We start from the raw sequence: 25,763 nt of genomic DNA, 5'->3' as shown, positions 1-25,763 counted from the left end.
ATAAAAAATATCAAGTCACTATAAGTGTGCCGTTTAGATTTGAGGAGTTCTGTCCTGATCATCATCATCAGTTCCACTGCATCAAATGTCACTCTTCTGAACGTAAATGTGTGCTGTTCTCATAAAAACACTATGCTTTTAAGATTTGAGGAGTTCCCTCGATTTTTCTTGGTTCCCATCAACAGAACTGGGTTATGATGAAAATGGGACCAATCTGTACGTATATACATTCAATAAAAAACAAAATCGGTCCCATACTGAGGGAAATATCAAATAACAAACATTTAAAAAAATACAGACGAATTGAGAACCCCTTTCCTTGACATTTGGGCGGCGGTTAAAAAGGCGGCTAAAATAAGCCAAAAACGTATGACTCATGTACGACATGATTAATGGACGCCCCCTTTGCTAGACCAAAAGGTTTGAGAAAAGTTCTCTAACCAAAGAGGTTTGAGAAAAGTTCTCAAACCTCTTTGGTTTATTTTGTCAGTTATGACAGTTACGTTTAAATTACATATTGTGTAGGTATGCCACATATAAAGTCTCCACATTGGTGTACGGTGGACGTAGTAACTTATTTTAATTGAACTTTATCTTTACCTAAATAATAAGCCCTAAAACATGACTGAAACAGATGCAGCAGCGCCGCCTGTCAACATACCCGTTACCTTCCTGCCGTATCTGGAGAAATATAGGCTTTACAAGTTATTCAAGGTAACTTTTCGCCATTAAGTTACTTACCAACCATAATTCCTGCAGCAGTAAGTACCTACACCGGCCCTTTTTTCCTTATTATAAAGTTGGCGGACTGGACGCGCTCGGCCAAGTGTATTGGACTAGTGGAGGGGGCGTTTCTGATCCCCTAGCGACCTGGCCGTAAGCCGTAAGCCCGGGCAATGACGGAGGGCGCTGTGGTGAATGACATCCCACTCATCCCAGCGAGCCCTCACGAACAGCAAAAAGGGTAAAACGCCAGTGTGTTTTTAGTAGTAGGGCCAAGTTTTCCCCCTCTACTAGGGGAGGGGATTAAAACGGCGATCACCACACATCGTGCGTAACTGCATCCCACTCCGTCAAAAAAAGTTGAATGGAACGATCTTGATTTACCGCTCGTATAGCAGCTCAGGGTCGTATGTAAATCCGCATTAACAAATTTATGATCAAGTTTCGTTATTGGACATAATATCTGTTCATTCAATACATATTTTGTTTCTAAATGCGTCCATTCCTTCCAACGTTCCATATTAAATATACCTAGTCAAGAATACTTTTTAGGATATGATGCAAGACCTGATAGTGAATTTACCAAGAGATCCTCTGAAGCACATGAAGAATTTCCTTCATAACCATCGAGGCTCGGACCCCATCAAGCTGATGTTGCTGATATCGCCGGAACTACAATTGGGTAAATCATCACACTAACTGATAAAGAAGCTCTTTATTGTTCAAAAACAGATGAGAAAGTTGCATTTTATCTTTTATTCACAAGAGTTCAAAGTTATTTCATATATGTAGTTAGTGGAATCCTTAGCTTCCTCGGGTATCACTGTTTTGGCACGTGTGGTTAACCAACAACTTTTCCTCCTTGTAAAACAAATAACTATTGTTCACAGATGTAGATACCATCGTTAAGGGAATGATACGAGACTTTGGCTTCTTCGTGATCACCAGACGGACTGTTTTAGATCACTACGAGAAGGTAAAAGCTGCCAGCTCCTATCTGATCGTATTAACTTTCACATAATAAATAAGTAGGTAAGTAAGTACCTAAATATGAATCCGGCTCGCTCAAAAATTAATTAGGATCGGACCACACATTGAAGGAAGAGTCCAGATGCTCTATAATAGCAAGAGTTCCATCGATAGAGCGTTAACGATTGTTCGTTGACGCTTCGTATTCGTATCGTAGTTAATACCTCTCTATTGTTGCATCATACCATTGGAGGGTTTACTGATCCAGTAGGGGCAGTAGGTACCTGCCGTTTATATCACGGATCTACTCTTGGGTCTCTTGGCTGCATGTCCTGAGTGGCTGGAATCGTTGGTACCGTAGACTATTAACTGTAGATGAATATCGTTCGATATAAGAACCTACGTGTAGGTATAAGGAATTAGTGTAATTTAGACAGCTTTCCGCTTGGTTGCAAACTTGTAATCATGGTTATAATTTAGCAAGAAATCAGCTAGGTGTCTATTATTTTGTAGCACGACGACTTCAAGCCAGGCTGTGTGGACCCGGCTCTGATGTCAGAGGTGACGAAAGCGCTCACAATTAAAGACGAGGTGATCCAAAACGGATGGGTCATGTATGGTATGTCTCTTCAACCCTTCTGAACATTACGTCTTTGAATTTTATTCAAGACAGCCAAGTATTAGCGCGACCTGAGACCTAATAGCGCCCCAATACCTCTAAGGGCCTACCGCAAGTAAACTAGGTTCAACGACTTACAAAGTGTTACTTTGTCTCCCTATCACACCTACTTACGTACGAATTTACAAGGTGTGGCATAGAGGTAACTCATCGAATGTCATTTGCGGTCGAGTAGGCGATCCCTGAGGCTTCTCCCGAGCGCAATCCATATAACTAATCCACCAATTTTTTTAACACTGGCGGCACGCTAGAAATTTTTACCCACCAAATTCAAAGCACGTTAACCATTGCAGACCACCCCTGCACTCTCCGCGAGGCCCGCTGCATGCAGCAAGACGGCGTGATGCCCACCGTGACTCTGGCGATCATGCCCACTCCGCCGGTGGCGCCGCCCGCGGACAACAACCGCACTAAACAGAGGCACTTCTTTCAGCAGGACTTCGAGGGCTTACAATATGCGTATAAAGTGTCGCTTAAGGTCCTGGTTTTTCTGTTATTACGAGTAGTAAAACTTCATGCTGTCAAATAAAGGGACAGGTTACCTGCTAGTGCGTCTATATAATTTAATAGTAATTCTAGGAAGTCCACATCGACCCGACAGACTCGGAGGACGCGATATCCAGCAAGTGCTTCAACGCGATCCGGGCATGCTCGGCGGGCGCCCAGGGCCCCAAGCAAGGGTTCCACGCCGTTGGCGCCCCGGGCGTCTACCGCGTGGCGCTCATTGGGCCTCGCGGCGCCGGCAGGAAGACACAGGCAGTGCTCTTGGCGAAGCATTTCGGTCTAGTGTGCTGTAAGTAAGACTACATCATTTAGTATAAGTACCAATTTGAGTTTTTAATTTATGAAATGTTGGTTAATGAGGTCATGTGGCACCTCCATATCTGGCAGGCAAATCAACCAAAGCTATCTGAAAAGAGGTTTTGAATTTGACCGTCCTGTTTTCTGCACGTTATGGTTTGACACCGAGTAGGGTAACAATATACCGTCGAGAGCATGATGGGCCCTTTTAGTACCGCCTTTTATAAAATATTGGTTGTTTCCAGTAAATTTTGAGAAGCTTTACGCCGAGGCGATGTGCCGAGACGATGACATTGGAAAATGGCTACGTCAGCACGGGCCCAGCGTGGAAATGAAGGCGCAGATCGTGCACAGGCGTCTACTGGAGAAGGTAACAATACATATAGTATACAACAAGTCCTTTTCAAGTTGTGTGCTTTTTCAAGTAACTAGGTATGTACAGTGTGCCCTTAAGTACCCTAAGTAATTAGATACGTAGCACAAACGCTTTCGATAATATAGTAATCGTAGCTATCTCTTTCGCTCTTCTGTATTGACGCGAGAGCAAGACTGCGTCTAGCGTCAATGATTGTCATTTCGGCTAGGCTGGCGGGGCATAATTACTGGCGGGGCAGATTTCAGCAGTGTCAGTGTACCTACTGAAGCCGCTCGCTTACCAAAATTCACTTTCATTTATACGTTAGTTAACGTTCGTGCATTTCAACAAGGTTTACAAAGATACACCTCATAAAATAATCGGGGACTAGTACCATTTTTCAGTCAGCAGCATGAGTTGTTGAATATTTTCATTGTTACTTATCTTGACGCGATTTTATTGAAGAGAATGTGAGCGTGTCAAGGTAGGTACCGTCATTTTGATCATCTCGCACGCTTAGCGACTTCTACCTCGATGCTGCTGAATTGTATGGTTCGAATTACAGTGAGATCAGTTTGTTTCATCTTTTATTTTCATTAGGATTGCATAGAGTACGGATACGTCATAACCGGCTTCCCGAACAGTGGCGCCGAGTTCGAGCTGTTCGAACATATGGAGACACCGCCCAATCGGTTAGTGCTTAGGTATAGCGATTTTATGCAGAACTAGCTTTTACCCGCGGCTTCGCCCGCGTAATAAAAGTATTCTTATTGAAACGTTTACAAAAAATAAGATTTTCATTTGGATCCGTAGGTTTCTTTGTAGGTACATCTGTCCGCGATTATTTCGATTAAGGTAAAGCGGGGCAATTCTCGACTGCCATTGTAACTGATCTATTTGCCGTACGGTCAGCCAAGAGAGTGGTTTACCACTTTTCGACTCTATTGATCGAAAAGTGGTAAACCACTTTTTTGGCCGACTGTACCTTACACATATTAATATTGTTTTAAAAGAAATTCTTGCAATGATTGTAGAATTGTTACACAGCGACCACAGCGTAGGTAGTAGGTACGAATATGTATGTATTTTACCTATATAAATATTTATACTGGGGAAACTTCATACAACCCATATAGCCAGTATCTCGACGCTATGGTCGGTAGGGTAAAAAGTACTTTCTTGCATTATCGCTTACAATTTTTTCCATTTTGCTTATACTTATTGCAATCGTAAACATATAAAAGGCAAGCAAACAACGATCTTCTTACAGCACATTGAATGTAATAGTTATTACAGATGCAGGATACTCGCCGATGCCTACTTACTAATTCCCTTCCCACCGAGCCACCTGCATTTTACACTGCCTAGATATCGATTGCCGACCGATTATTCCGACCCCAATCCCTATTCTTATCCCTGTCCCTATCTCTATCCTTATCCCCGTCCCCGTCCCCGTCCCGTCCCTGTCCCTGTCCCTGTCCCCGTCCCCGTCCCCGTCCCCGTCCCTCCCCTATCCCTGTCCCCGTCCCCTATTCCTATCCCTATTTCTATCCCTATTTCTATCCCTATCCCTATCCCTATCCCCATCCCTTCACTATCCCTATCCCGGTCCTGTCCCTGTCCCTGTCCTTGCTCCTGTCAAATTATCTTGCTAATAGGAGGTGAACTTTGAAAAATCCTTTTTTAATGCTCCTCTAAGGAACTTCTGTGTCAATTTGAAATCTCTTGAACCAGAAGTAAATATAAAAACTAAACCTATACTTATGGCTATTTTGGATATTTTAACCCCATTGCACAACAACAGAGGAGAAAATTTCTTTTCCACCTCATTAGATTTTAAAATCGTTGTATTTATCGTGATCAGCGACCCGATAAACCATAAAAACGATACCCATATTGTGTTTTGACTTTACCCCCTTTGTTCCGTTTTAGGGGTAAAATTTTCAAAAAACCTGAAACATGTATTTAGTCATATGTTCAAGAAATCCTCCTGTGAAGTTTCGAATAAAATAGTAAACTAATCTTGTTTCCCCATACAAACTTTGAACCCCATTTCACCCTTTTAGAGAGGAGAATTTTGAAACATCCTTTCTTATTGCTCATCTACGCTATATGAGGAACCTTCGTGCCAAATTTGACATCTCTAGGACCAAGCGGTTTGGGGTTGTGCAATGAAAAAAAATATCCGCCCCCACTTTACATGTCAGTACCCTAATAAAACTTTTTCCATTTTTTTTTTTGACTTTTTAAACCGTGATTGATATACAACATTGGTACCAAATTTCAGCTTTCTAGTGCCGGTTAGAGATTATCCGCGGACGGACGGACGACGGACGGATCGTGATCATGGCGACCCTAGTTGAATACGGAACCGTAAAAACGATACCCATATTGTGTTTTTGACTTTATCACCCCTTTTTACACTTTTAGGGGTTAAATTTTCAAAAAACCTGAAACATGTATTTAGTCATATGTTTTTAGAAATCCTCCTGTGAAGTTTCGAATAAAATAGTGAAACTAATCATTGTTACCCCATACAAACTTTGAACCCCCATTTCACCCTTTAAGAGGCGAATTTTGAAAAATCCTTTCTTATTGCTCATCTACGCTATATGAGGAACCTACGTGCCAAATTTGACATCTCTAGGACCAGCGGTTTCGGCTGTGCATTGATATGTCAGTCAGTCAGTCAATATCTTCTTTTATATATTTTTTTGATATTTAAACCCATTGCACCACAACAGGGGAGAAGGTATTTCACTTCCGCCTCGTTAGATTTTAAAAACGTTGTATTTATCGTGATCAGCGACCCGATAAACCATAAAAACGATACCCATATTGATTTTTTTGACTTTATCACCCCCTTTTCACCCTTTTAGGGGTTAAATTTTCAAAAAACCTGAAACACGTATTCAGTCATATGTTTTACGGAATCTTCCTGTGAAGTTTCGAATAAAACAGTCAAACTAATCTTGTTACCCCATACAAACTTTGAACCCCCATTTGACCCCCTTAGGAGGTGAATTTTGGAAAATCCTTTCTTAGTGCTCCTCTACACTATATAAGAAACCTACGTGCCAAATTTGAAATCTCTAGGACCAGCGGTTTCGGCTGTGCGTTGATATGTCAGTCAGTCAGTCAGCTTCTTCTTTTATATATTTAGATATACATAATGACCTAATAATATCCTTACCAGGGTGGCTAGCCGAATGGCACAATCGCTCACGAAACGCTCACGAAACGAAGCGCTAGTAGATATCTATCTCTATCGCGCTTGCGTATTGGCGCGACAGAGCCAGCGGTGTATCGCTTTCGTTTGGCGTCGGAGAAATGCCATTCGGCTACGGGGCCGGTAGTAGAGTCCTTTACTCGTCCCCGCTTTGTTTTATGTTACTAAATATCTAATCGAATTTCGCAGCATAATCTTCATGAACGGCGACATGGATACTTGCATGAACCGAATCCTGGCGCGCAGCATGGATTGGTGCACGGGCAAGGTGACCACGCGTGGTGCCCCGCGCTCCCTGCCCCATCCTAGAGACACGAAGGAAGTTGCCGAGGCTCAGGTGATGTTACTAGATACGAGTTACTTAGAAGAGTAACTGGAGACTTGCATGATCCGAATCCTAGCAGACTGCAGAACCGAAGCAGACTAGTCGTCGTGGTGAAATGACCTCGATTTCAGTACGCCATCACAAACGGCTACTGCCCTCAAAAACGACTGACTTTGGATGAGGGCAGCACAATTTGTACAAATGGAGCTTGAACCGCACCGTGGCTTATAGCTCATATTAAGTACCTGTTTGTCTCTCAATTTTAATATTTCCTATTTGTTTGCGCAGCTCGATGCGTACTTCTCGGAGGGTATAGCTGAGATGCGGGCCGCCGCGGGCCTCACTGCCTGGGAGATAGACTCCAACCAATCAATAGGTAAGGAGGAAGAATTCATTAATTACCTCTAAAAATCAAAATGTTCACCAAACGAAAATCCTTCATCCATCCACCCATCATCATCCTCGGCATCCTCCTATCCACGGCTCAGGATCCGCTTTTTGACAACTACTTAATCCCTAGATTAGGCGAAAATACCTGCTTGTGCAACCTAGAGAATGTAGAGAACAAAGGGCCTGGCCGGACTGCCATGGTAAAATCGCCCCTGGCTAAATATGAAATATTGATATGCAGGATTATTCGTATTGTTACTACATGTACTACTACTGGATATTATGCCTCAAACTATTTCCGTTTACGAAAAAAATAAAAAAAAAAAATTTTGTTTTTTATTTTTTTCTTTAAAACCGCGTATCCGATTGACTTGTTCTTTGGATATTTTATAGATATATTAGGGATACATCAATTAAAAAAAAATTAACTTCCTGACTTTTTGTTAAGTACATTTTTTTTTAAATTTATGTTTTAAATATTTTTTTTTTACCACATACGAGTTAGCGACACTTACTATATTTTCATATAATAATCGCCATTTTATATTCTATTACATATATTTTTATCAAAAATATTAGTTTGGATCAACAATGTCAAAATAAGTTATTTATATATTACTAGTATTACCCTTTAGTACGTTGCTCCTGGAAAGTGATGTATGAAAATTTTGGCATAATTAATGAATTTACTACAAATCTCTCATAAACACTTTAGTGCTAGCACTTATAGTTTTCGCGCAATCCGTCACGAAAGTTGCTCCTTTCTGCAATTTTCTTTAATGAATGATAAGTTTTCTCCTTAAATGCTTACGAAATCGTCGGTTTGATAGTACTAAAATATTATAAACTCAGAATGAATTTCAGGGGGAAAAAATCACTACCATGGGCGGGACTTGAACTCACGGCCTCTAGATTGATAGATATGATAGATAAATGACGCTAGGGGTACCATTGATTCATATAGAAAGATGAAAGATTTGCTAGAAACTAGGGATGAGCTTTTGGTGGCTCAGTTGGTAGAGCCCTCGAGTTTCTATCCGGAAGCCGTGAGTTCAAGTCCCATCCATGGTAGTGATTTATCCCCTTAATTTTATTATAGTCATGAGTTTACAATATTTTAGTCGTATCAAACAAATTTCGTAAGCATTTTGGGAGAACACTTATCATTCATTAAAGAAAATTGCAGAAAGGAGCGACTTTCGAGACGGATTGCGCGAAAACTATAAGTGCTAGCACTAAAGTGTTTATGAAAGATTTGTAGTAAATTCATTAAGGATTACTTCGTTCCTACACGCTTTTTCTGTATCTTCATCGGTTTTGTCAGAAATCGAGAAAAATCGCCTTTTCGGCTCTTTAAGGGGGGGTAGAGGGGTGACGCAGAGGGGGGAGGGGTGGGGAGGGTTGATGAAAAATAACTTCGGCCTGTAATCTACATATCCCAATTTTAAAAAAATCTTCCATTAATTATGCCAAAATTTTCATACATCACTTTCCAGGAGCAACGTACTAAAGGGTAATACTAGTAATATATAAATAACTTATTTTGACATTGTTGATCCAAACTAATATTTTTGATAAAAATATATGTAATAGAGTATAAAATTGCGATTATTATATGAAAATATAGTAGGTGTCGCTAACTCGTATGTGGTAAAAAAAAATTATTTAAAACATAAATTAAAAAAAAAATGTACTTAACAAAAAGTCAGGAAGTTAATTTTTTTTTAATTGATGTATCCCTAATATATCTATAAAATATCCAAAGAACAAGTCAATCGGATACGCGGTTTTAAAGAAAAAAATAAAAAACAAAATTTCTTTTTTTTAATTTTTTTCGTAAACGGAAATAGTTTGAGGCATAATATCCAGTAGTAGTACATGTAGTAACAATACGAATAATCCTGCATATCAATATTTTATATTTAGCCAGGGGCGATTTTACCATGGCAGTCCGGCCAGGCCCTTTAATTTTCAAATCACCCATGACAGCGCACGCGCGGTGCTGCTGGGTAATCTAGTGAGTTTTGGTTGCCTCTAGTGACCGGATGGTCTAGTAAATGACTTTAGCCGGGTAACCTGAAGACCGGTCGGGTTCGATTCCTGGCTCCTTCGGTGGACTTGGTCACATTTTCTTTACTGTAAGATTTCAGTTTACATAGTTTAGTCGAGTACCAGTACATACTCATGCAGTACCTATAGATCAAAGAGGATCGAGTATTAGAGAGAGTTACAGTAACTCCAAGTCACTGTCGAAGTAAAATGTGTAACCACAGTGCATAGACTGCCATCTCTTGACACAGGCTTGAAACTTTTGAACCTCAGTTTTGACAATTTGGCCCATACTCGGACACTGGCGATCAAATATATGAAAGATGCGCGTTCCTAGCACACAGTCTAAGCTCGTGTAAGTGAACGCGTACTGCTTGTATATGAGTGAAATATGACAGGTCGACTGTTTGCATTTTTGACAGGCGGTAACTGTGAGGTAACCGAGAGGGGGTGGGCAGTACTTTCAGCGGGGAGCGGGAGTGGCCATACTGTACGATAGTACTCTTTATTATACTGTGCCAAAGGTGTAATGCCATCTAGGCCACAGTACCTTTTTCTGTATGGTACTGAGGTACATTTTTTTCTTTGACTTTATCTGTCTATACACAGTTGTATATGTCTTTGCTATAGGTAAAATACCAATTATTTTTAGACCACGTGCAGACGAAGATACAGGCAGCTATCATGGCGGCTCTATCCAGCGACATCAAGTTTAACCAAAGCGGAGGTGGCTTAGAGACTGCTCGCGTGGACTAAGATAAGACCTTGATCCACATAGGCGAGGCAATGTGCTCGCGCGGCGAATGTTCAATGTAGACGTGACAAAACGTGCTGTCGCGACTTGCCTCGCTTCGTGAACCAAGCTAATGGCAGATTGTAGACTACTGCAACGGCTTAAGGCCATTATTGATTATTTAAGGGACGAGCATACTTGTAGGTACTAACTACTTGTAACTGTTTTGACTGACGGGTGCCCGGCCCACCGTCGTCAATTAAATGAAGGACCTGTAGCCGTTTTATCTATCTTGTATAATATAATTTTTAGTGTTCCGTAACAAGTTTTAATTTCATGGTTGATATATTTTCTACAGGATACTATTGCTATGCTAACATGAAATCAAGTCGTTGTTACCGATAACTGTAAAGGATGTTTTCAACATGGGGGTTTAGTATTTAAAATAAAATAAATTACATAAAAAAATGTTTTTATTATGTAACTCCCTCCTTCAATTTGAAATTAACTTCTACATAATTAACTTGCTAATTATATCTAAAGAGGATGCAGTCTCACAATAATTACATACAATACAGACACTGAGGTCGCCTCCGGGCGGTATGTCTACGGAATCTACGTGAAACAGGGCCCAACTGGTAAATGCATCAAGCCTGGCAGAAATGCCACAAGTGTCAAGAAAATGCCATAACTAACAACAGAAATGCCACAACTATCAACAAAATGCCAAAACTGCCAATACTTGAAGCGACTATTTTTACAACATAGTACAACTCTAATCGTTGGGACTATGTAAATACTAACGGTTACTATTGAGAGCATTAAAATTTGTATTTAACATTAACTATAAATCCTATTATGTTAATATATTTTTATCTGTGTTAAAATTGGCATTATTGAATACATTAACTGTAGACACACTTAACCTGAGGCAGCGGCGCGCGGCAGTCTAGCGGCTCCGTCTCTGTCTAACAGGTCTACGGCGAGAGGGATGCCGATAGACTCAGCGCGCCGCCGCCCAAGAGACTTGGTTATCTATTACTCGTATCCCTTTTTAACAAAATCTCTAATTTTAACGTCCAGGGACATCAATTCATTAAAAAAATAACTACGTATAAAAAAAACGAAGAAAAGTTGTCAAAAAGTGATAGCAAATGAGAATAAGTCCCTAGTTAAGGGACTTACGCCCATGTCTGACGAGTAATAGAGAGCAGAATTGAAAAACATCTAATAGAAATGCATTTACGGGACAGCCACCGGCTTGATCGCTAGATTTAAAACGCCGTCGACTAGCCCCCACACGCCCGATCACACGAACCAAAACGCGCAAGTTTAAATTAAGAATACTTAATGTAAACGCGCGCGTCAAGGCGCTCATGCACACAATAAATATCCACTACACGCTGTTTAGATACGGGTTATCCACAACTTGTACTGTTTATAATCCGTATAGGCAGGAGATCACAAAAGACCTGTGCCGGCTCTGAAGAATGTGAATCTGGCCCAGTTTTACAGTTCATCAACATTCAGATCCGGTTCATCCAAGCTTGGCAGTCTCCATCCGCGCGGGCCTTGTTACAACTCGTCCTTGAAGTCTTCGTCTTCTCCAGCGCCGGGGGGTGGGACTCCACCGGTGCCCTGGTAGAGCTTGGCGATGATCGGTTGGACTACGTCTTCTAGGCTCTTCTTCTGTTTCTTGTATTCCTCGGCGTCGGTGTCCTGGTTGTCTTCGAGCCACTTGATCGCGGCGTCGATGGCTTCCTCCATCTTGCTCTTCTCATCATCAGATATCTGTTGGCAATAGAAAGAAAAGGTTAGTTGTTGTTAATGTTTTGTTATGACGTAAAATTATGTGGTGACTTCACTTCAAAACTTCTCATTGGCAGATGTGGCATTATTGTTGGTAGTTGTGGCATATGGTACTTCTTTTCGTAGAATTTACGTTGCAAGCTTACTAGAGATAATAATTGTAAGAGTTTATGAGAGAATGATGTAAGTGTGGAAAGTAAGAATATACACACCTTAGCACCAAGCTTCTCCTTGTCCTGGAGCTGGTTCTTGATGGAGTAGGCGTAGCTCTCGAGCTCGTTCCTGGCCTCCACGCGCTCCTTCAGCTTCTTGTCATCGTCGGCGAACTTCTCCGCGTCCTTGATCATGCGCTCGATGTCTTCGGGCGTCAGCCTGTTCTGGTCGTTGGTGATCACGATCTTCTCCCGGTTGCCGGTGCCCTTGTCCTCGGCGGACACTTGGAGGATACCGTTGGCGTCGATCTCGAAGGTGACCTCGATCTGAGGGATACCACGAGGCGCGGGAGGAATGCCGGTGAGATCGAACTTTCCGAGGAGATGGTTGTCCTTGGTCATCGGGCGTTCACCTTCGTAGACCTGGATGGTGACGGTGTGCTGGTTGTCGCTGGCGGTGGAGAAGATCTGGGACTTCTTGGTGGGGATGACGGTGTTTCTGGGGATGAGCTTGGTCATGACGCCTCCGACGGTCTCGATACCCATGGTGAGAGGATTGACGTCCAGAAGTACGATAGCGTCAGTGTCTTGCTCTCCGCTGAGGACTCCGGCTTGGACGGCGGCACCGTACGCTACAGCCTCGTCGGGGTTGATGCCTCGGGAAGGCTCCTTGCCGTTGAAGAATTCCTTGACCAGCTGTTGGACCTTGGGGATACGGGTGGAACCTCCGACCAGCACAATCTCGTCGACGTCCTTCTTGTTCATGTCAGCGTCTTCCAGAACCTTCTGCACGGGCTTGAGGGTGGATCTGAAGAGGTCCATGTTCAACTCCTCGAACTTGGCACGAGTCAGGGTCTCGGCGAAGTCTTCACCCTCGAAGAAGGATTCGATTTCGATCTTGACCTGGTGGCTGGAAGACAGGGCGCGCTTGGCCTTCTCTACTTCACGACGGAGCTTCTGCACGGCACGGTTGTCCTTTCTGATGTCCTTGCCCTTCTTCTTCTTGTACAGCTTGATGAAGTGCTCCATGACGCGCTGATCGAAGTCCTCGCCACCAAGATGGGTGTCTCCGTTAGTGGCCACGACTTCGAATACTCCGTTATCGATGGTGAGAAGAGACACATCGAAGGTACCGCCACCAAGATCGAATACGAGGACGTTCTTCTCTCCCTCCCTCTTGTCAAGACCGTAGGCGATGGCGGCAGCGGTGGGCTCGTTGATGATTCTCATGACGTTGAGGCCGGCGATGACACCAGCGTCCTTAGTGGCCTGACGCTGAGCGTCGTTGAAGTAGGCGGGTACAGTGACGACGGCATGAGTGACCTTCTTGCCCAAGTACGCCTCGGCGGTTTCCTTCATCTTGGTGAGGACCATGGCGGAGATTTCTTCGGGGGCGAAGATCTTGTCGCCCTGGGCGGTCATGACGGACACGTGGGGTTTGCTGTTCTTTTCTACGACCTTGAAGGGGAAGAATTTGACGTCGTGTTGGACGGTAGAGTCGCTCCATTCCCTACCGATGAGACGCTTGGCGTCGAAGACGGTGTTCTCGGGGTTGGTGGTCAGCTGATTCTTGGCGGCGTCACCGATGAGACGCTCGCCGTCCTGGGTGAAAGCTACGTAAGAGGGAGTGATACGGTTACCCTGGTCGTTGGCGATGATTTCCACACGGCCATTTTTGTAAACACCAACGCTGTGGACAAAGAGAATGATTTGTTAGCCAGGCGCATAATACACTCGTAACTTTTTCTGTTATTTCTGCTAACTACCTAACCTATCACATTTGAATGATACTTGGTACCGTAAAGTGACAAAAATAAATGTAAGTACACAACTGTGTTGTTTATACTTTTAGGTTGTGGACAGTGTTGGCCGAACGTCAATGCAATTAACCATTAAAAACGTTAATTGCCATTAACCATTGACAATTGACGGAAAATTAATTGTTAATTGAAATTAACACCAATTGCCATTAACTTTAATGCATTTCGAAAAATTAACAATTGAAAAGGATTAATGGCTAATTGCTACACAAACCATTAAAAATTAAATTAATTGCTAATGTAAATTGAAAGTATCATTGACAATAGGCTAGTTTCCTACTAGTCAAATCAGCTTCTTTTTATGAACTGTCAAAACGATTTGATAATATGGAATTACTATGAAATACTGAGGAGTGACGTCACGGTCAATTCATTTACTTTATATTTTTTTCCTTGACTTATTAAATATAAATTATGTTTAAACATAACTACTGTCCATGTTTTTCTTCTAATTAGGCGGTGCTTTATTCCGTGCACTGCTTAAAATATTTTATTTTAAGTATAGGAAACTAGCCTATTAACAATTAACAAAAATAAATTGTGTAATTTAAAAAAGACGAAACATATAAAAGTTTTAAGTAGGTAGGTACTTATTTTGAGATTTCTATTCTGCTCTTCGTGAACCCTGGTTGTGGTTGTACCTAGTGGAAGGTTTAGTGCAACATAAAAACAAGCCGTTTTCGTCATCCAACTCTCCTTGATGAGTATTTGGGTGAGCTGATAACAAGATAGAGCCCAAGATAGAGCTGATGCTGAACCCTGGCAGCACCTAAGGGAACTTCGGGTTCGGTACAACACACGTGTGTCTATGTCGCACCAAACCTGAGTTCCTCTAGGCACTGCCAGGGTTTAGGCCGGATCATTCTGCTGGGCCTTATTGACTCACTGAAGTTTGTTTTCATATGATTTATAATTTTTAAATACTTTTAATAAAGTAGTAGTATCAATTGACAACGTTTCAAAATTTTCAATGTCCCTAAATCGAAAACCATTTCGAGAGATACGCTTGTAGATCACATAAATATTTTTTTTCCGTATTTTTAGTATAAAAAATCTTAAAAAATAGTTTAAAGGGGAAGTGACGTCAAATAGCTGATTTAGAGCTGCCACTATAACAAAAAAAAATTCCAGTTGGGATGTCACTTGAGTTTGACAGTGACACTTATCACAGTTCGTAGCAAAGATATTAAAAATTTCATGGCTTAGTGTCTATGGTTCGTAGTCATTCACTATTGGTTGACAGTGACACTTGACAGTCAGACATACCGGACTGTTTAAGCTGACTGTTAAAACTTTTTTTTTAGAAATGATTTTGTCGTTTTCTTAGGTGTATTAAACAACACATGTGACGTCATAAAGCTGTGTCTTGACGTTTGTAACTTAGAGCGTAAGTCTTCTGCTCGAAGTAGTAATAAGAAGGGATTTTCTCATTAAAATAGCAGTTTTTGGAAAATAAAAAATACGTGTATCTTTTAGTATTGAGTTCTTTCAAACCAAACAATAAAAAGTAGTACTCAAAAATATGAAATGTTGTCAATTATTAGTTCATGAAAAAAAAAAATTAATTGCATTAAACATAATTGCAATTGAAATCAATGATCATTAATTTTTATTAACTTTAATGGCATTAATCAGAAAATTGCATTGACAATCAATGGCATTAAGCTTCGCAAAAATTCAATGGCCATTACATTTAATTGCAATTACCATTAATGCAATTGATTAATTGCGAAATCAATGGCCAATGCAATTGATTAATGGTTAATGGCAATTGACGATTAAGGCCAACACTGGTTGTGGATACATATTTTTGGCACTTTCCTCTTATATTCCGCTTCTATATTTAATACCTTGACTGTACATAAAAGCCCATGGTTGTGGAATACAGGAGAAATAAATTGAACTATTTATTTTTAGAAAACAGTGTTGTTTTATAATTATGATTAATTTAATAATTTAAATACCAGTTATTTAGAACTGAACAACAGACTTGTTCTAAAATTCAGTGTTTTATCAGAATCAAAATTTTGTATGTTATGTGTGTGAAGCGAAAGTGGTTTGTCAGGATCGTACATACATACATACAATCACGCCTGTATCCCATAAAGGGGTAGGCAGAACACATGAAACTACTAAAGCTTCAGTGCCACTCTTGGCAAATAAGGGGTTGAAAGAAAACGAAACTGTGACATTGCAGTGACAGGTTGCCAGCCTCTCGCCTATGCCACAATTTAACCCATATCCCATAGTCGCCTTCTACACACCACGGGAAGAAAGGGGGTGGTGAAATTCTTAACCCGTCACCACACAGGATCGTAGTAAATGGAAATCCGTTATCCCTGCCTACCCCTCTGGGAAACAGGCGTGATTGTATGTATGTATGTAAAATTTTCATGATTTCTTTTGCTTCCTGTTAATTTATTCCTAATTTTTCGGGTGTTTTATTTTAGGGATCTTTTTTAATTGTTTCCTTTTTTCCCAAAACTGAAAGCAAAAATCATGTTTTATTGGACACTAAAAAATCACTGTCTTAAACTTTGGATATGGGCATTATTAGTTATTTATAATTAAGTTTATTATCTCAGTAATTGGTATTTTGTCTGATATTCATTGAAATTACTGATAAGAAACATACTACAATCATAATCATGTAGAAATTTCGAGTACAATCTTTCTCTACCAATATCAAGTGGGTGTAGTTTGTGGTTTGACTCATATGGTTTTGTGTCATTCTCAAATATTTTGTTTCATTTCATAATGTGTATGTGTGTATGTGTGTGTGTGTGTGTAGGTTAGATTTGAAGAGGTCCATCAAACCTGTGTGATATTGAGAATCAGACAACTATACCAATGTGTGCATCAGAATGACTGACCAAAGTGGCAGATCGATGTTGGAGTACCATCAGCATTTACTACCTATTTGCTACTATTTACTACCTATATTGACATATTTGCTACCTAAGTTAAAAAAAAGATTTTCCAAAAATAATGTGGGCAGTCATTCTGACGTCAGGATGACTGCCCAAACTGAGTATGTCGGGGTTGGACCCCCTAATTTGCAACAATGTATATACTATGATTTACTACCTATTTGCTACCTACACATATATTTTTTTCAAATTTTTTAGGTAAAAAATAACGATTTTATGAGCAAAGTATTATTTTTAGAGATTTCTTCCATAAAGTGGGCAGTCATTCTGACGTCAGGATGACTGCCCAAACTGAGTATGTCGAGGTTGGACCCCCTAATTTGCAACAATGAATGTACTATGATTTACTACCTATTTGCTACCTGCACATATATTTTTTTCGGATTTTTTAGGCCAAGATTAACGGTTTTATAAGCAAAATAGTTTTTTTGTAGAAATGTGTTTCATAAAGTGGGCAGTCATTCATACTTCAAGTTGGACCCCCTAATTTGCAACATTCTATATCCTATGATTTACTACCCATTTGCCTACTTACATAATATATGTATGTTTTCAGATTTTTTTTAATATGAAAAATTTAATAAAATGAAATAAATATAGGCCCGAAGGCCCCATTTGCCTACCTACATAATATTATATGTATGTTTTCAGATTTTATTTATAAACAAATAAAATGAAAATATTTTTTTTTTTTTTTTTTTTTTTTTTATTTATAGCCTATATGGTGTCCCACTGCTGGGCAAAGGCCTCCCCTTCCTTTCTCCATTCCTCACGGTTTGATGCCCGCTCTTGCCAGTCTCTGCAAAATACGTCGAGGTCGTCCCGCCATCTCTTCTTTGGTCGTCCTCTGCCCCGGCTAATTTGCGGTAACCACTCAGTCGTCACTTTGGCCCACCGTTCCGGGTGCATCCGGCATACATGCCCTGCCCAATCCCACTTAAGTTTGGCTGTCTTAGCACCCACATCTATTATACCTGTTTTGGAGCGCAGTTCAGTGTTTCTAACTCGATCGGTTCTACGAACTCCAAGTATGCTGCGCTCCATTGCTCGTTGGCAAATCTTGAGTCGGGACTTTTCGGCTTCCGTTAACGACCAAGTTTGGGCGCCGTAGGTTAGGATAGGCAGGATACACATGTCGACGAGTTTGCGCTTTAGTGTCAGTGGAAGGTTGCCCTTCATTAGCGCCTTCATGGACCAGAAGCTCTTCCAGGCATTTTCGATGCGTCGATCGATTTCCTTAGACTGCCTGTTTTCGAAGGATGCTATCTGGCCTAAATAGATATATTCGTCGACATATTGAATATCCTGCCCATCAACCGTGACCCTAGGTTTCGCTCTGTTAGTCATTAACTTGGTTTTAGCCCTGTTCATTTCGAGTCCGACTTCAAGACTTGCAGTGCTGAGGTCTTGCAGCATTTGTTCCAGATGAGGTGCAGAGTGAGAGAATAACACTATGTCGTCGGCAAAACGCAAGTTAGTTAACCTTTTACCACCGACATCAATGCCCATTGTTTCCCACTTGGTCGCCAGCTTTTGGAAAATCTGTTGAAGGCATGAGGTGAACAATTTTGGGGATAACGGGTCGCCCTGCTTGACTCCTTTCTTGATGTTAAATTTTGGGCCGGGATCATGCAGTTTAATACTTGCTGTGCTTTGTCGGTATATGGATCCAACGAGTTCAACATAAGCATTGTCGATATCTTGCTGACGCATTGCGGAGAATACAGCAGAATGCTTGACACTATCAAACGCCTTGCTATAATCTACGAATGCGAGGTAGAGTGGTAATTTAAACTCGTTGGATTTCTCCATTAGTTGATTAAGGCTGTGAAGGTGATCTGTAGTGGAGAAACTTGGACGGAAACCGGCCTGTTCGGGGGGCTGATGTTTGTCAAGAAGGGGAGCTATTCTATTTTCTATAACTTTAATGAATAGTTTGTAAATGTGAGATATCAAACTAATAGGTCTATAATTTCCAATTTCTGATTTATCACCTTTTTTATATAGAAGTATTATATTTGAATGGCAAAAATCTTGAGGTAAGTGACCAGAGAGTAAAATGGAATTAAACAGGTTAGTAAGGTGGGGCAGTAACGTATGAATGAAAATATATAGATATAGATATTATATGTAGGTAGCAAAGGTAGTAAATCATAGGACATAGAATGTTGCAAATTAGGGGGTCCAACTTGAAGTATGAACGACTGCCCACTCAGAATGACTGCCCACTTTATGGAAGAAATCTCTAAAAATAATACTTTGCTCATAAAATCGTTATTTTTTACCTAAAAAATCTGAAAAAAATATATGTGTAGGTAGCAAATAGGTAGTAAATCATAGTATATACATTGTTGCAAATTAGGGGGTCCAATCCCGACATACTCAGTTTGGGCAGTCATCCTGACGTCAGAATGACTGCCCACTTTATGGAAGAAATCTCTAAAAATAATACTTTGCTCATAAAATCGTTATTTTTTACCTAAAAAATCTGAAAAAAATATATGTGTAGGTAGCAAATAGGTAGTAAATCATAGTATATACATTGTTGCAAATTAGGGGGTCCAATCCCGACATACTCAGTTTGGGCAGTCATCCTGACGTCAGAATGACTGCCCACATTATTTTTGGAAAATCTTTTTCTAACTTAGGTAGCAAATATGTCAATATAGGTAGTAAATAGTAGCAAATAGGTAGTAAATGCTGATGGTACTCCAACTATACCAATGCAATTACCAATGAATGAATAAAAGTCACGTTTATTTTCATTCTTCTCTACACATACTAAGCAAATACAAATCCTAAATAATAATAATATCAACCCACAGTTTTTCCTAAGACTTCTAGATACAACTATGAAAACTAGATTAACCAAAACATTACTAATGAAATTTAAATGCTGGTAATTATTAAATAAATGCTTATACAAATAAAATCCTATAAATGTTGAAGTACTTATATCTTAAATAAGTTTGAAAATGTTTGAGTCATGTCATGTCCCTATAACCATTGCCTAATAGGAAAAAAAAAACAGTTATTTTCCAAGGTGGATGACCTCACACATAACTGTTGCTATATAAGGTCCTAATTTATTAGATGCAGATATTTTTACAGCTGATAGTACTCGGTCTCTGGAGTATATTAAACCGTGAAACATTATAGCTTTTACGATGTTTTTTTGGAGAAAACGGAAAAACAAATTTGCTACGTAAAACACCCTGTTTATGTGATTATTAAATGAAAACTCATTGAACAGATTCTAGTACCTCTTTTACGTACCACTTAACTGTAACTGGCCACTTCAATGACATGTGCAGTTTTCCCGCCGAACCTTTACGACATTTAGAGCGTGCGCAGACCGAGAGCGGTCTGCGTTCTGTCAGAGTTCCGCGTTCTGGTGACCGTTGACCGCTCAAGAGCTCCAACGCACACAGGCGGCGTTCAAACGTTCTAGTTTCGTTTGTGTCTTTGATGCAACATGTCACTGAAAAGTTCGTTTTCCTATGAAGAATTATTGCTTCCACCTATTAAATTCTCCTTACAGATGAACAGCGATTCGATGTCGATGAATATGGTTCATTAATTGAGAAAAATAAAGGCTGGCTGAATTTTTAGGACATTATAATTATTTATTAATGATAAAATAAACATAACAGCATTTACAACAAACAATTGTTGACATGACAGACTAGAAGTGTTATTGTGACATGTGATAATGCTCTTACAACAAACAATTGTTGACATGACAGACATGACATGATGATTTTTTTTAGACGAAATTATAATTAATTTTTTTGTTAGGAAAATGAAATCAAAAAAGTTACATGAAAAGATTTCTTAATTTATATTTAAAGTTAATTATTTTAATGTAAAGTATCATGTGTTAAAATATCTGCAACTAATAAATTAGGACCTTATATATGCTAATAATGTGACACAATTGAAATAACTGTTCGCTGAATAAACACAAGTGATAATAAAAATAATGGACTCCTTTGGAGTAAGCAATTTCCGATTGAAATAACTCTGCAGATAGTGTGCAACATTGATGTTGTAATATTTTTATAAAATTTGTTCTAGAATAAAGCTGTATGAGAACACTGAAAAGTTTCGGGATTGGAGAAAGTTTTACTTTTGTAATATAAAATATTGACAGTTAAAGAGTACAGTAACAAAAACATAGTATTAAGAAAACCAGCGTTTTTGACTTTTTAACCTGAATGTAAAAGAATAACAAAAGCAACTAAACTGCTAAATATGATTTTGTTGTCACATAGATTGTATTGTATTATTCTGTAATTAGCTAACATATGTTAAGTAACGAGCATGCATCTGAAATAACAGTTCTAAAAAGAAATCATATGAGGCATTGCATTTGACATAAGATAACATTGTGCATTGTTACAGAAAACTAGATTTTTAGACAATAAAAGCTGAAAATGGAACAATATGTTTGCCTTGCATAATTCTAGATAATTCTGTTGTATTTATAATGGTGCAGCTGAACGAGATCTAACCTTAGCCCCTGCTTCAAAGGGAATACCGGTGAAAGAGTACCACATCATCAATGGGACACATAACCTAAAAATGATAATGAACATTTCAAAGATAAACTTACCATGAATATGTGGTTCCCAAGTCAATACCGATGACTGTGCCGATGTCCTTATCCTTTTCTTTTTTGTCGTCAGCACACACTGCCGCGACCACGCACGCTAACGCCAATAAGCTCCACCGCATTGTTGCACCTATATTAACTGAAATAATGAAATACGAAACTTTAAAAACTAGTTCAACTAATAAAAACTTAGAGAAAGCACCAGTTGTCACTGAATTTCAGTGAACGCGGTATACGTGGTATCTACGGATGGACACGTCACTCCCTAACTGGAATGCCGACTACTGACCGCACTGATTTTGCGACCGGCGAAGGCTTTAGAAGGGGAAAGTCGGTACATTAAACGACGGTAACGGGATAAAATTTGGTAACGGTACATGTATACGCCTACGACTAAGTAGGACAGTGCGCCGGCCAGTCTCGCGCATCGAGAATTTTCTCTACGTATGCTGATCGAAATCTCATTGAATACTAGATGAATTCTAATAAGATCACTCTTATTTCACACTACGATACTGAAAATATGAGTAACTGGAACTAAATCTGTTACATTTACTGAAATATAGCAATAAAGGTTATAATTAACGCAAGCTCAAGGGTCTCAGGAATTTGACAATGAAAGTTACAATTTACACAAATTGATAAAAATGTCACTCACCGATTTAATTAGATAACTAAAGCTATAAATCAGATAATAAATAATTCACAGCCACGACAGCACTGGAATGAGTAACTTTCTTCTAAAGTAACGATATAGTATGATCCTTTGCTTTCGATTTTCCAGAGTGAACTGAAGTTTCACACGCCGCCGCCGCTATTATTTAGCGCTAGCGTTGATCGTGGGCATACGTGATTGGTCCACCGAATCATGACGTATTTGATGCTCACACGCGATTGGGCCAAGTATGCATATCTGGCTCAACCTGATTGGCCCACGTCTCTAACTGGCATAGAAAAGTTACACTTTCTTTGGCGTAATTTTTAAAATGTATTACTCATACTAGTTTCTCAATGTTTACGAGGGAAATACTTCTAGATGTTACTCGAATTGACTAAAATATGTTTTCGAGAGGGTTTTATTTTATAATCCCATCATTAATACTACATTTTAACAACTTTCTAATTTATAACTACACACTCTCTTTGAGGTAAGTAAGTAAAAACTATTTGGTATCTTTGGATCGAAAGTATTTTTGGCTTTGGCATCTGTGTTGTTTGTTCTAGTTTGTTCACAAATGTTGAACGACAGTAAACCGTCAATAAACAAGCCTAAATTTACAAGTGATCACTACATTTTATTCAACAAAATGAGGAACAGATAAATTGTAAGTTTTACATCTTTTAATGGAGTCCGAAGGACCTGTGCCCCGACGCTTTGGCCGCCCTTGCGAAGTTGGTATTGTGTTGTGTTTACTTATGTAATACCTAAATAGTGATTTCTAACTATACTTACTTAATTAAAGTAGTTAAAATTTATTTCTTCTTTACATGCAATCCGCTATTCGAATACGCTCTTACATACATACGTTGCTTCCTACTACATGAACGTAGATTGTCATTAAAATCCCAGCAGCTTATTAAACAGGAATATGATACCCATACGTTTTATTAACCGTAAATGACTGTAGGTACCGAATCGCTTACGATACTTTGCTGTTACGAAAACGTAGGCGCATAATTATTTAACTAAAAAATTTGAATTAAACTAAAAAAAAACTTGAATCTTAACATGAAAACCAATGCTTTAGCATGGAATCCTATGATCTACCTACTCTTCTACATAAGTACAAGATCATTAGCGAACCTATTTAATGTCTAAAGAATATTCACAGCCACGTCAATCTTCTTTTTTCAGTTTTTCAAAGCTAACAGGTAGAATTTCATTTTTTATGAGTAAACTTTACTATTAAATCCAACAGAAGAACAAGAATGCTGCAGACCGGTTCCGAAGCGCGCACAGGCGTCAGTCTCCGCAGTCCAACAAGCTGAACCCGGAGAAGGCTAACCGGAACCCTTCCCTCGAAAACGAGCTCGGGAAGAGGCGCTCCTTACAAAAACCTGATATGGACAGCCATCATAGGTGATCCTTCATCTAATGAGCCTTCCTGCATAGACTAACACCTAGAGCTGTCCTTTTCCAACTTAACATTTTCCCAATGAACTCGCCTATTAGAAACGCCTACAGGACCTGAGGAGCTATCGAACTCCAACAAGTTGTATCATCAACAGATATTTGCCATGGAGTGCTCATGGACTTTACGTACCTACAGTAAAACTTTATTTCCAATGATCCTTTCTAATCAGACAAAACCAACTGATATTAGAACACTTCTTATCCAACTTCACTGCAATGAGCTCGGCACGGTGGCGCTCTTAGTGATCGACTCTGATACATTTCAAGTTTCAAGTTAATGTTTTGCAAAAACTCTCCTTCCCTGCAGTCCAAAAAGTTGAATCTTCCACAGAATCCTTTTCGAACCTCAACAAAAAGCCTGACCAGAAGAGAACTCTTGACTACATATATCTCGGCAACAAATGCGGGATACAGAGATGGTTTTCATACCATAAGTTTCAAAGTAATTTTTAAAAGCGCAAAAAATTGAAACGGGTGTTTTACCTACCTACCTATCTTTACCGAGTTATGCAAGCCAGAAAAGAGTTTGGACACCAGAGTCGAACGTGAGATAGTTATGTATAAAATACCTCTTATCTGCGTATTACCGATAAGTATAAACAAACAAAGGATATTAAGATAATGGCTAAGCTATGGCGCATAATACGTTTTTCAATAAATATAATAAAAGCCACGTAAGGTTGATTTATATTGTTTCCACAGCTGTTTCGATGAACAATCGAGAATCTGTTGCCAACCGGTTAAGTTCGATTCGGAGAGCATAGAATCTGGTTTGAAGAAATTATTTAATTTTATATAATTATAATTAGTCAATTTGATCTTTATCGAGTTCTACCTGCATTGCAAAACCGATCTTTTGGCAAGACTTTCCAATGACGTTCACAGCCCTCTGTGGTGGTCACAGGGTTAAAGATTAAATAATTTGTTGCCAACTGTACACTGGAAAGAATTGGACTCGCTAAAACTATTCAGCGGAACGTTACATAAGCATACAACCCAATAAGCTGTAACTACTGAAAATGTCACAAATGTTAATGAAATGACCGTAATCTGAATCAGTTAGTATTACCTACCTAGGCGTAAACGTTCACAGTTACTTAGGAATGCAGTAGTTTTAAAGTACCATTTTGATATATCCAAAATTGAAATCGAGCTATATAATTTTATTACATTGTAGATGCCTTGTTTATGTAGGTATATTGTATAGTGAAGTAATTGGTAAATGTGAGTTAATATTACGAAAAAAAAGGCAAGATGGAAAACATTGATTTAATAAAAAAAAATAGAAACAAACAACAGTCGTTGTACTTATAATTTTATCAAGCACCTTTATTCTTAGGGCCAGTTGCATCAACCACATTTGACAGACACATCATCGTCACGCAGCAGACGTCTATGGAACATCCCATACAATAAAATTTAACGAACGCTTTAACGGTGACAGACGGTTTGATGCAACCGGCCCTTAATCTAATTTTAATTAAAAGTATTAAGTCACGGAACTTAAGTACCTACGTTAACACAATAAACTGGTGACTGGTGGAGGTGGATATTAAGCTGAGATGGAGAGATGTGAGAGAATCAACCAATAAGCATTTATTGTAATTCAGCGGATCTGAGAAAACACAGATTATACTTCCTTATTTCCTACTTGTGGCTGGCGCGATAAGCCAAATGAGTTTTGGCCTCCAACACAAAACGCCACTTTGATCGGTCTACGGCCCAGCCACGACATTGGTCTAAGCGCGACAGCGGCAGCGGTGAGCGGCAGCCATACGTGCGAATGAAAAGTCCCATATCGCTGTGTCTCACTCCTATGTATGGCCGCCGCTCACCGCTGTCGCGCTTAGACCGCTGTCGGCCGTCAATCGCGTCAATCAAAGCTATTGGTAGGTTGCCTCACGTCTCCTATTCCCATCTTTGCACATATCCTCCTCAGGAAAGGACCTTGCCTTCAAGGTTTATAAAAAAATGCCAAATTGCCAATGATGCTGCCAAATTGCCAGTGATGACTTTGTTTCAGTTCAGATCATACACCCCGATTATTGTC

The 25,763-nt window shown here is 39.6% G+C and overlaps 2 protein-coding genes and 1 long non-coding RNA gene across 4 annotated transcripts; 2 read left to right on the top strand and 1 right to left on the bottom strand.

Annotated features, from left to right (window-relative positions):
- Positions 1 to 541: 541 nt before the first annotated feature.
- Positions 542 to 11,377, top strand: LOC125241367 (adenylate kinase 8-like). 2 transcript variants are annotated; one of them, XM_048149815.1, is made up of 11 exons: positions 542 to 714; positions 1,276 to 1,405; positions 1,614 to 1,699; positions 2,206 to 2,311; positions 2,665 to 2,849; positions 2,951 to 3,164; positions 3,418 to 3,542; positions 4,128 to 4,219; positions 6,946 to 7,093; positions 7,370 to 7,457; positions 10,173 to 11,377. In XM_048149815.1, the coding sequence occupies exons 1-11, from the start codon at positions 622 to 624 to the stop codon at positions 10,274 to 10,276; spliced, it is 1,371 nt and encodes a 456-aa protein (XP_048005772.1). In that variant the 5' UTR covers positions 542 to 621; the 3' UTR covers positions 10,277 to 11,377. The 2 variants fall into 2 exon arrangements, with proteins under 2 accessions (XP_048005772.1, XP_048005773.1); XM_048149816.1 differs by lacking the exon at positions 542 to 714 and adding an exon at positions 749 to 964.
- LOC125241366 (endoplasmic reticulum chaperone BiP) lies at positions 10,714 to 22,376 on the bottom strand. Its single transcript, XM_048149814.1, has 4 exons — positions 22,238 to 22,376; positions 21,580 to 21,718; positions 12,275 to 13,904; positions 10,714 to 12,044 (listed from the first exon to the last, which is right to left on the bottom strand). Exons 2-4 carry the CDS (start codon positions 21,699 to 21,701, stop codon positions 11,829 to 11,831), a joined length of 1,968 nt encoding a protein of 655 aa, XP_048005771.1. The 5' UTR covers positions 21,702 to 21,718; positions 22,238 to 22,376; the 3' UTR covers positions 10,714 to 11,828.
- A 228-nt stretch (positions 22,377 to 22,604) lies between these two features.
- Positions 22,605 to 25,006, top strand: LOC125241369. The gene is made up of 3 exons (XR_007178736.1): positions 22,605 to 22,727; positions 22,804 to 22,971; positions 23,499 to 25,006. It is a non-coding gene; the product is annotated as an uncharacterized LOC125241369 (long non-coding RNA).
- The last annotated feature ends 757 nt before the right edge of the window (positions 25,007 to 25,763 follow it).

The sequence above is a fragment of the Leguminivora glycinivorella genome, chromosome Z (genome assembly GCF_023078275.1).
Source record: "Leguminivora glycinivorella isolate SPB_JAAS2020 chromosome Z, LegGlyc_1.1, whole genome shotgun sequence".
NCBI lineage: Eukaryota > Metazoa > Arthropoda > Insecta > Lepidoptera > Tortricidae > Leguminivora > Leguminivora glycinivorella.
The sequence above is the reverse complement of the archived record's forward strand: the minus strand, read 5'-3'. Positions and strand labels throughout refer to the sequence as shown.